The sequence below is a fragment of the Hibiscus syriacus genome, unplaced genomic scaffold, assembly GCF_006381635.1.
Source record: "Hibiscus syriacus cultivar Baekdansim isolate YM2019G1 unplaced genomic scaffold, ASM638163v2 tig00110562_pilon, whole genome shotgun sequence".
Classification (NCBI taxonomy): Eukaryota; Viridiplantae; Streptophyta; class Magnoliopsida; order Malvales; family Malvaceae; genus Hibiscus; species Hibiscus syriacus.
In genome coordinates, this window is record NW_024062783.1 from 658,615 (window position 1) to 669,835 (window position 11,221).

Consider the following 11,221-nt stretch of genomic DNA (forward strand, 5'->3'; position numbering starts at 1 on the left):
AAAAGTAATATTAAGAAAATAAAATTTGACCCTATTACACTTCAAAACAAGTCTAACAACATATCCACCCACCGAAATTTACTAAAGTTGGGTCAAATGTTTCAAGTTTAGAGTGGGAACAAAGTGTAGGACTAAGTTGAAAAATAAAATAGGTTCAGGGATTATAATTTGCTTTATCCCTGCAAATAATGCAATGCAATCACTACCAACCCACCTAACCTATGGGTCCCATCCCATTCATGCTCTTGGGGCTTTCATTCTACGCATTTGATTGTCCACCATCTAATCTCCGCCGTTTATTTAATCTGATGACCCGTTACAAGATCATTTCGGTTATCTATCAACGGGCTCATATTTTTCAAAATCTGAATTACACGCGCATAATGATTAGAAAATATTTGAGAAAAAATATTTTAAAAAATTGACCAAACTAAACCGGTTAGCATTCGTTTGACTAAACACCCTCAAATTTGAGGAAAAATATTTTTAAAAATTTAAATTTTAGTCAATTTATTTAACAAATAATAAAAAGGATAAACAACATATTTCGTCATCCATCTATTCTTATGATTCTATTTTAATCATCCAACTATTTATTTCTCAAAATCATACAAATGTTGCATTTTTATTATGTATTAATCACTTACAGTTAAAATAAATAAAATTATCGAAGTAATATTTTTTTTATTTTTTTCAACAATAATGTTATATTTATCTCATTATGATACATCTGTATTGTCTTATTATTATAATAATGTTATTATTAATTTTTTAGCGGAAATGATTAAAACAGAATGTTAGATATGATTTGCAAAAGATATATAATGATAAAATTAACCCCTAAACATTTTCACATGTGTTCCCTTTGTCCCATATCTTTATTTTAGTGTTTTAGCCCCTAACGTTTCAATTTTTTGTCAAAGTATCCATGTTGAATGAAAATCGTTAGTTGACTAATAGTCAACACATGTTGTTGACATATCATTTTTACAAGTGTTTAATTGTTAATGTGACACATATCACATCATTACTTTAGATGACATAACAAATGTCACTTTAATAATTGAACACATGTGAAATGTCACGTCGATAACATATATTTATTGTTAGTTAATTAACAATTTTCATTTAACAATACCTGTTTTGACCAAAAGTTAAAATATTATAGACTAAGAATATGTTCAAAGTGATAATATATAGAAATGTTGAGGAGTAATTTTGTCATTATGCCTTATATATAGTTAGATCTATGTAAAAAAGAATAATTTGGTGACCAAAACAATACATGAAAATAGGTGAGCGGCTAAATACACAATTTACCTAATAAAAAATTGATAACGTCAGGTCTTTGACTATTTCTCACCCTTCTTTAAACCTCGCCATCTCCCTTTCGCTTCTCCAACCCTTTCTTTTTTTCTCTCACTTTCTCGCTGTCCAAACAAGAAAAAAAATGGGGAGAGACGATTTATACATTACAGTTCCATGTTTTTTTCGGTGCCCGATATCGTTGGATGTGATGAAATATCCGGTGAGCTTGTGCACGGGCGTTACATACGACCGAGCCAGCATCCAGCAGTGGCTAGACGATGGCAACAACACGTGTCCGGCCACAATGCAAGTTCTCAAAACCAAAGAGCTCGTCCCGAATCGGAATTTACAACGTCTCATCCAGATCTGGTTCGACTCAGTCGCTCGCTGTCAACCCGATTCAGTTGTCGTTCCTTCTCAAAATCAGGTCAAACTCTTGGTCAAACATCTTGACAACAACAATTGCTTTTCATCGTTAACGAAGATCCTTCACTTCGCAAAAGAATCGGGGGGAAATCGTGAATTCCTCGCGAGAATTAACTTGTTTTTAGACAAAGTGTTCGATTTCATGAGGAATGAGGAAATCGACATCAAAATAGTCGAAAAAGTTGTTGAGCTTTTGGATTTGATGTCAAATAACATTTCTGATAAGAAGCCATTGCTGGAAACGAATTGCTTGTCGAAGATTTTTCTGATTTTACAAAGAGGGAATTCAGATTCACAAATTCGAGCGGTTCGAATACTGGAATCCGTAGCTGTCGATGAAGAATCCAAGCTCAAAATAGCTCAGAAAGAGGGATTGATCCCCGAATTGGTGAAATCTTTAAGGAAAGAGAAGAACCCAATATTGATCGAAGCGAGCTTATCTTGTTTGATCGCAATCACAATTCCAAAACGCATAAAAATTAAACTAATCCAACACCGAACAATCCCAGAACTAAAGAACCTTTTATCCCAACCAAACACCATCATTTCGATAACCGAGAAGTCACTGAAGCTACTGGAAGCGTTATCGTCCTGCAAAGAAGAAAAAGTGGAGATATGGCAGGATTCGGTGTTGTTACAAAGGGTATTTGAGAAAGTGATGAAAGTATCGAGCAATGCGACGGAACACGCGGTGGCGATACTTTGGAGCGGTTGTTATTTGTTCAGAGAGCGGAAAGCGCAAGAAGCGGTGGTGGGCAGCAGCAATGGGATGACCAAGTTGTTGTTGCTGATGCAGAGCAATTGTTCGCCGGCGGTTAGGCAAATGTCGGCCGATTTACTCAAGATTTTTCAGGTTAATTCGAAGCTTTGTTTATCGAGTTATGATACTAAGATCACCCATATTATGCCGTTTTGAAAAATTTTCCTGGGAAGAAGAAAAACCCAGATTTGTAAATCAAAGGAAAACTTTCATACCAAAATTTTGTGTTCAATGTTACTTTCGAAATCAATTGGTTTGAAATTATGATAAGTTGAAAATTGATTTGATGTTAAACTGGGAAAAGGACAAAACAGTGGCTCATTTAATGTTATTCATGAATTGCAGTTTCATAGTCAATGAAGTACCTGTAAGTGACAGACACAGTGATGTGTATTGTAATAATTTCGCTACAATATGTTGTTTTATATATTTTCTTCTACTCATTAAAAATTTAATCATTTTAATTTTATCTTATTTTAATTTTTTAATAAATTATTTAATAAACAACAACACTTACAATTTTTTATGCTTATATATTTAACTTTTATACCTATTATAATAAATTCGTTAAATCTATCAATTACTTATTAATATAATTTTATAATTTTTCTTATCGAATATGACTTGACATGTAATCAAATTTACCTCTTAAAAATTAATAGAGATTAGTTCAAGTAGTAAGCAGTTTGATATCGCTTAAGCAAATATTAAAATAGAGGTCTTGTGTATGTAGAAAATTTTTGTCAAAAAACCCACCCACTAAATTTAGGTGTGCGACATGAATTAATCTATACTAATCAAGGCAAACCCATGAAAATTTAGGAGGACAACAGAAAAAATATTACCCCATTAAATAATATGCTTAAGCTTAATTAAAGTAAGATAAAAATAACGGGGCAGAAATAATTTAATGGGGTAATATTTTGATCTATTTGATAAAATAAAAATACTTAATTTTTATCCAATCTAAACATGAATTAGAAAAAAATGATTCTACAAAAATTAAATCAAGTTAAAACTTATCAAAATTGAGTAAAATAACTATCCTTAATTACATTCAGTGGTTTCTTTGGTTGGTTCAATTGGAAAATTGATTTGATGGAAAATTGTATATCAATTATATTTTGAAAAATTACACAAAACTAAATCAAATTACAATTGACACTAGCTTATTACATGACCCAAACCAAATTAGAGAACTGCTTTGCTTTTTAGGGTTTTGTACATTTAGAAAAAGAAAAAAAATTCAAAACAGATTATGCATTTAAATTTTGATTTGTATATTTGGATTCAAATTACACACTTTATTAATGTTGGGTTGCTGTAATATTTTGGTGAATTAGTTTATTATGGGTTTGGACTTGGGTCATATATTTGGGTAAGAGTCTGGGTTTAAATGTTTAAAAATATATACATTTAATCCACACTTTTAACCGACAAAAAATAATTTGGTTAAAATTAAATCAACTTAATTAAAATTAAAATTTAATCAATTCAACCACATATTTGTTGACCTTAACTCCCTAAGTCGCTAACTATTAATATTATTATCTTATTTCAATTAGATTATATTATCTTCTATTCAAATTTTAATTAAATGATATTATCTATTATTTTAATCGATCAAGTTAGAAATTTTTTCTTTTTGGAAATAAAATGGAATAGAACAACTGAAATACATAAACATTATTCTATTTAGGAATAGTTGAATACTCAAATTTATATATTTATGTTTCTTATATGCTACATTATTATAGATTCGCACAATTAACAATATATAAACATCGACATTAATTGAATTTATTGAACAACTTTAACGGTAGAAAAGAGTATTATTCTCTTTAGAGATTTTAGGTTTGAATAATTGCATCCACGGAATATATGTGCGTTGTCAATTGTTAAAAAAGGTTATGAATATATACTATCTGTAAATACAATTGCTCGAACGAGATTCTCTAAAAACATTTTCTTTTACCTCTAAAACCACTCGATAAGTACCAACAACCAATTAGTCTAGTACGAATGAGGCACTAGAGCTCTTAAGCAAGGTTAGGAGTTTGACCTTTATTATTTAAGAATGGAGAAAATAAAGTTAGGATGGTCACCCCTTTGCAGTATTCGATCCAAATTAATCGATTAATAGAATATGTCCATTTTTTCAATTGATTGTACATTAAATAATTATCTTCTAAAAGAATATAGCATTAATCTATTTCAAAACATGTATAATTTGATATTGTTTGAATTTTGATGTCCCAAAGGAATGAATTGAAAGGATTATTTTTTATTATCGATCTTAATTAATTGAATATTGAATTAAATACTAAAAAATGCAAAATAAATTAAGCATTTATGAGCCCGAAATGAAAGCCCATGGCATTTCGAAGAAGTCCAAAGAGAAGAAAGGTATGTGATAAAATTAATTGGATCAAAAGTCCAATTATAATACTCATCTAAATCCACATTCTTCATGTCAGAAATTATCCAACCTTTGATGCTGTGATCTATTTACTTTTTCTTATTATGATTGAAAATTCTAAAATACAATTTATTAATATAAAATTAAAAAATAGTAAAAATCAATTGTAATATTTTTTTATTAGGAGTATAATTTTTTAGATTCAAGCTGAAAATGTTACATTCTTCATAGTATTTTTTAACATTTTCAGCTGTAACAAAAATATTATAAATTAACACTACTAGTTGGAGCTTCAAAAGATTCTTAAAATTAAAAGCAGAGGAAATCCTTATTCTTGATGCAGGTGCACTGACCACTAAACGCATTTGGGAGGAGACAAGAATTAAACACATTAAGGTCCCATGGCACAAGGTTATCTGGTTTCCCCTCCACATTCCTAAACTAAACATTATTGCTTGGATGACTATCCTTGATAGACTTTCAACTAGAGACAGACTCTCTCGCATGGGAATTACCACTACGATCTCTTGTGTTCTTTGTACTGATTCAAATGAATCCAGAAACCATTTATTTGTTGATTGTTCAACAGCAACCATCTTATGGAAAGCTATCTTAACTCTCAATCATCTATCCAAGCCTCATATGTCATGGGATGAAATGCTTTCATGGGCTTCTTCATCTTAGAAAGGTAAATCCCTTCTTACTTCCATATTGAAGATTGCTTGGTGTTCCTTCATCTACACTATATGGGAGGAAAGAAATCGCAGGATTTTTTAAGGAAGGGCAAGAACTATTGAAGAATTGTTAAGCTCCATTAAAGACATTGTAGGTGCTCAACTTAGCAATAAAGACCTCAATATAATGGACCATGTTAACTCTTTACTTTGTAACAATTGGGGTATAGGTTAACATTCTTTTGTTGTACATGCTTTCTTTGATCCTTGATTGTGTTCTTTGTATTGACTCTTACTTGGATAAATAAAAATTTACTTATCCAAAAAAAATATATATATATTATAAATTTGTATTTTTTTTCTGTTGTAAGCCCTAAACTTCCCGTAATGTGATTTTTCGATTACAAAAATAAATGTAACAAATTTTTATAGCTTTTTAAATTTAAGAAAATAATATTTTATAAAAAAATCATCTTAAATTAACCTTAAATTAGGATACTGCACAACAAAACTACCCTACTAATATTCCTTTAATAATTCATGCCTTATTATTTTTTCTTTCATCATATTTTTTCTATTAAAAAAGAATGACGTTGTCCCTTTTGACCAAGCCATCGCCATCCATATTTTCTTATAAGTTTTATTGATTTCTTTTACTTTTTTCCTTTTCCTTTTTCATTTATTTAATATTTTTATATTTTATTTTAATAAACCTGTCCATTTATAACAAAATGATGGATGTTCTTTTTACTATTGTAGTATGTTTTCTTTATTATTATAATATAGTTTTCTTTTTAAAATTGAATATGATGTCGTTTTTACAATTAGCATTTATTTGATTATCTTATTAACCTACTTTGCCACAATCCCTTTAGTTAGTCTTTTTCTATTAATAGACGCTTTCAATTACTAATAATAGATTATGTTGAGTTACAATAAAGTTAATTTGTCGACATTTTATCGTTGTTAATGTATTTTAATGTTAGTACTGATGTTATTTATCTTCTATCACAAAAATGGTAATTTTTGTATATATTAATTGAGTTTTTAATATTTTTTATAAGTTTATTTGATTCTTTAATGATCAATATATGTATTCTGATAACTTTAGGAAAAATGATATATTGATTATGTTAATTTATTCTACTTCTTACGGTCTGTCAGTCTCTTTCTCCTTATCATTTTATTGTATTTTTTATTCAATAAAATTAGTAATATGAATATTTATAATTTATAAGTATAATTATTCTTCCAAAGGAACAGTGAAAAAAATGAACTAATATTCATTAAAAAGATGTTAAATTATTTACAAAAACCAATGATGAAAACAGAAGTAGAGGAAGCAAAATGTGCAACGTAGCGAAGCTCGGTTTAAAAGTAAGAAAGCCAAAACACAAACTAGGTGGCTTTGCTTCCACCAGATGACTCTTACCGGACAAGACACGTTCATTGTTTCTTCAAACCCGCTGTCTGGTTTCGATGTTGACGGCAGATGGACAAAACAAACGGATTCACATTTACTTTTTCATCGACTTTTATAATTTCCGGCATATATCTACACCTAACTGCATATTAATATGAAAACCTTAAGAGAGTTGGGTTTGAGTGCGAAAATTTTAAAATACAACTTTTAAATACAAAGTTTAAAAGTGGTAGAAACTGATTATAACTGAAAATTTTATTAAGAGTAACTTTTTAGGTTAGATAAAAATAACATTTTACTTTAAAGCCGAAAAAAATTATATTTTTTATAACATTTTATGTTGAAATAAAAAATGTTATAAATTTGTGTAATTTTTTAAGTTGAACATGATAACATTTCAGGTTAACATTTTAAGTTAACAAAATTGACATTTTAGATTAAAATCGGGATAAGAACTTCAAATGATTTTCTAGAACTGCCAGAACTTCAACAAAAGATTTTCAGATGTGCAGAGGAAGAAAACAGAGCGAGCAAGGAAATTTCCCCTAGTGGTTTCGAAACCACTGTACATAAAAGCTGAAATTGAGAGAGTTAAAGGCTTCCAACGGTAATAATTCATCCCCAACGTCCATAAACGAGTAAAAACTCATTTCACACCATTAAAACACTCCAAAGACGATTGAAGAATATTACAACACCTATCTAAGCTATATAGATAAAGAGAAAAGTCATTTCACTCTTATTTTCCTTTTTTTCTTGTACATAAGTGTTTCGAGCTTAATTGCAAATATATATGATTCATTTTTGTGAGCTCAATTCTTGTGCACATCTACCTTTGTGGGGTTTTCTTGTTTACAGTTCTTATCATTTGTAAAATGGAAGTGGTTCTAGTTTAGACTTTGAAAAATTATGAAAATTGTAAATATTAATCTTGAGCCTAGAAAAAAAAATTAGTGAATTTGTTAGAAAATTTTTAGTGTGAAACTAAGGTTGTGGATGTAGACTTGGTTTAGAAGTTTAACTATTATAAATCCTTATACAAATTGTTCATCTTTCATTACTTCATATCCAAAATTTTTAAAGGTCAATTTACCCCTTAACTTATTTCAATTGATCATTAGAGCATCAATAACCATAATAGTTTGCGCCCATTCTGTGTTTCCTTCAAGTTTATTATGGTTGAGATTAGCATATGTTTTGGGTGCCGAATCTTCATTGGTTGTATTGGTTGCCCATTTGTGTTGCACTATTTTTCTCCGTTTAAGTTTAGAGAGATTTTTAATGAGACACTCAATTATAAAATATATTTTAGTAATAAATATTTACCGAACAAAAAATATTTTAAGTTAAAAATCACTTTAAATTAGACTATCATATAATATAACTATTTGTTTAGGGGATGAGAGAAAATAAAAGTAACAACGTGTTCCATGTCAATTCCACTAACATTAGCAAGAAAAAAAACCCTACAGACCATTGGATCAAGGACACACCAACATGTGAACTAACTTCTGCTTCGAATTAGGAGTGAGCAAAATTCAATTGAAAAATATTGGAAATTTTAAAAATTTTGACTCGATTAAAAAAAATTAAAATTGAGTCATGTTATAAAATATAACTCTAATAATTCAAAATTTTTAGTAATTAATGTATTAGTTTTCAAGTTAGAGCAAAGTCCTTCAAAACTGTATAATATATGTATATCACATAGATATATATATAGTATATGGTTATTGTAACCCCCTAGACCCGGCCTATGCGTTTCGACTAAGTCTAGTGGATCACATTATAATTATTAAAGACATTTTTCGCAACCGTTATTCCATCAATATAAAATCACATTATAAAAACATGAAATTATAAACAATTTATACTATCAAAATCCAACTCGTAAATATAGTACAAATAAATAATAATAATTTAATTTATAACATGTCTTCAAATTCAAAATCACAATAAACCGAGCAGTAGTAGCAAAAGTGTTATCATTATAAAATCCGATATTTTAAAATAAGGTCCATGTCACCAAAATAAAGTAAACTTGCCAGATAAAAACATTACAATCTGATTTACTTCAAGAGATATGTTGATCCTCCAAGTGCTCGAACCAAGGTATCTACCCAACAGTATCTGAAAGGGGAAAACATTTTCAAAAGGTGAGCTAGGCTCAGTGTGTCCCAACATTTCCATAAAATCACAATAGGTACAAATCATAGTCCAGTAATCTCACAAATTCGTAAAAGAGTTTAATTTTTTTAAAATCATAGTTTAAACCCTTTTTGGTACACCATCAGTAGTTCCCAAATTATTTTCCATATAGCTTACTTTATGCACATAGCAAAAAGAAAGCCGACTTAAGGATAGGCTCTGAAGCTTGTATCCTTAAGCCCAAGTCAATAAGTCCATATAGCTTACCCTAAGCACACAGCAAAGGAAAGCCGACCTAATGAAACATCTTGGGGCCCTCAAGAGTCACATTAGGCCCAGTTAGCTTGATCAGAGCTATTCCATCGTATTTCAATTCCAAAATTCAATTGCACCGTGACATAAACTCCATAAATCCAAAACATAGTAATCATATACCATTTCAAAACAAAAATTAGATAGCAGCCATATTCCATAAATTGTCACATTAAATTGGTGCATCCATAAAACAATAGCCAATGAATTCGGTGTACCACGTATTAAAACCAATAAAACAGTTCAATAACAAGTAGGAACACACCTCGACAATAGATTCAAATAACAAATCTACTGATTGCTGGTTTCACCACGCTCTGCTACAATTTTCGAACGGGTGAATACTGGCACACGTGGTTTAACTGATCTAGAAGAGCTGGGTCGAGCTGTCGAACGATCCGGAGAGTCTCTTGTACCTTCAAACAATAATATTTATCAGTCTCCAATCCTATTCAATTGTTCAAAGCTAAACTTCTTAAGTATTACGCATTTTTCGGGTTTGACTATCAATTTGAGGTATTTCGAGTCTGAATTTGGCCAAACGGATTACGGAATCGGAATCAGGGCGTCGAAAACATAAAGTATGACTTTTCGAAAATTCAAATTCTTAGTCAAAGTCAAAGTCAACCACTTTGACCGTAGATTTGGAGACCTTCGGATTCGAATTTGACAAAACGGACCACGGAAACGGATTCAGCACGTCGAAAACTATCAGGATAGGTATACTCGGAAAAGATTAACGGTCGTTTAATGCTCGGTCAAAGCCATTTTAAGTTTTGGTCAAAGAAAGTCAACGGTCAACGGTCAACGGTCGGGTCGGGTCGGGTCGGGTCAACGGTCGGGTCGGGTCAGACCGGTCAAACCGGTTCAGACCGGTCAAACCGGTTCGAACCGGTTGAAACCGGTCAAACCGGTCAGAACCGGTTGAAAACCGGTTAAAACGGTTTCCAGCAGCCACTCGCCCTGCGGCGGCGCGTGTGGCGCGTGAGGCGTCCTCCGGGGCCCTAAAAATCCCGGAAAAATTTCTAAAAATTATTTTGAGCGATTTCAAGATACTTACAACGATCGGTTCAAATTTTGAACGGCGGAGAGCTCGATTTCAAATCGGCCGAATCTTGACTGCACCACCTCCCCACGCGCCGCCGTCTACGGCGGACAAGGTTGACACCGGTGAACTCGGAACGGCACAAGGAACACGATGGTGCGGGAGGTGTCGTAAACAGAGCAACGATCAGCGGTGAATTTAAGATTTTCTCGGCGATAGAGCTAACAAAACCGTCGCTACTTTGACTGGAAATTCCCGACGTTTGGCCGCGTTTCGCTTCAATTAATTTGAAGGTTTTGCTCCTCGCTCGATGATGAACACAACGGTGGTTTCAAAACAACGATCGGAATTCAGACGGCGTCGGAATCGAGTTTGGAAGTTGTGTGCGTGAGGAAGAATTTCTCAATTGTTTTCTGTTTTGAAAACAGAAAACCATTCATATGTTTATGAAATTTTCTGCCGACACTAAAAGGAGTAATGCAGGGCTTGGTCCCTGAATTTCCTTTAACTTCTAAATGGCCTACAATTTTGAAAACTTTCGATTTAATCCTCAAATTTTTGCCAAATTACTTAATTAAATTTATTTTTCTCTAAATTTTATTCCGGGTTGTTACAATTCTCCCCCTCTACAAGAAATTTCGTCCTCGAAATTTACCTTATGAGAATAGTTGAGGAAACTGAGCCTCCATTGACTCCAATGTCTCCC

The 11,221-nt window shown here is 31.5% G+C and overlaps 1 protein-coding gene across 1 annotated transcript; it reads left to right on the forward strand.

Annotated features, from left to right (window-relative positions):
• The first annotated feature begins 1,414 nt into the window (after positions 1 to 1,414).
• LOC120132427 (U-box domain-containing protein 28-like) lies at positions 1,415 to 2,805 on the forward strand. Its single transcript, XM_039149187.1, has one exon. The coding sequence runs from the start codon at positions 1,451 to 1,453 to the stop codon at positions 2,648 to 2,650; it is 1,200 nt and encodes a 399-aa protein (XP_039005118.1). The 5' UTR covers positions 1,415 to 1,450; the 3' UTR covers positions 2,651 to 2,805.
• The last annotated feature ends 8,416 nt before the right edge of the window (positions 2,806 to 11,221 follow it).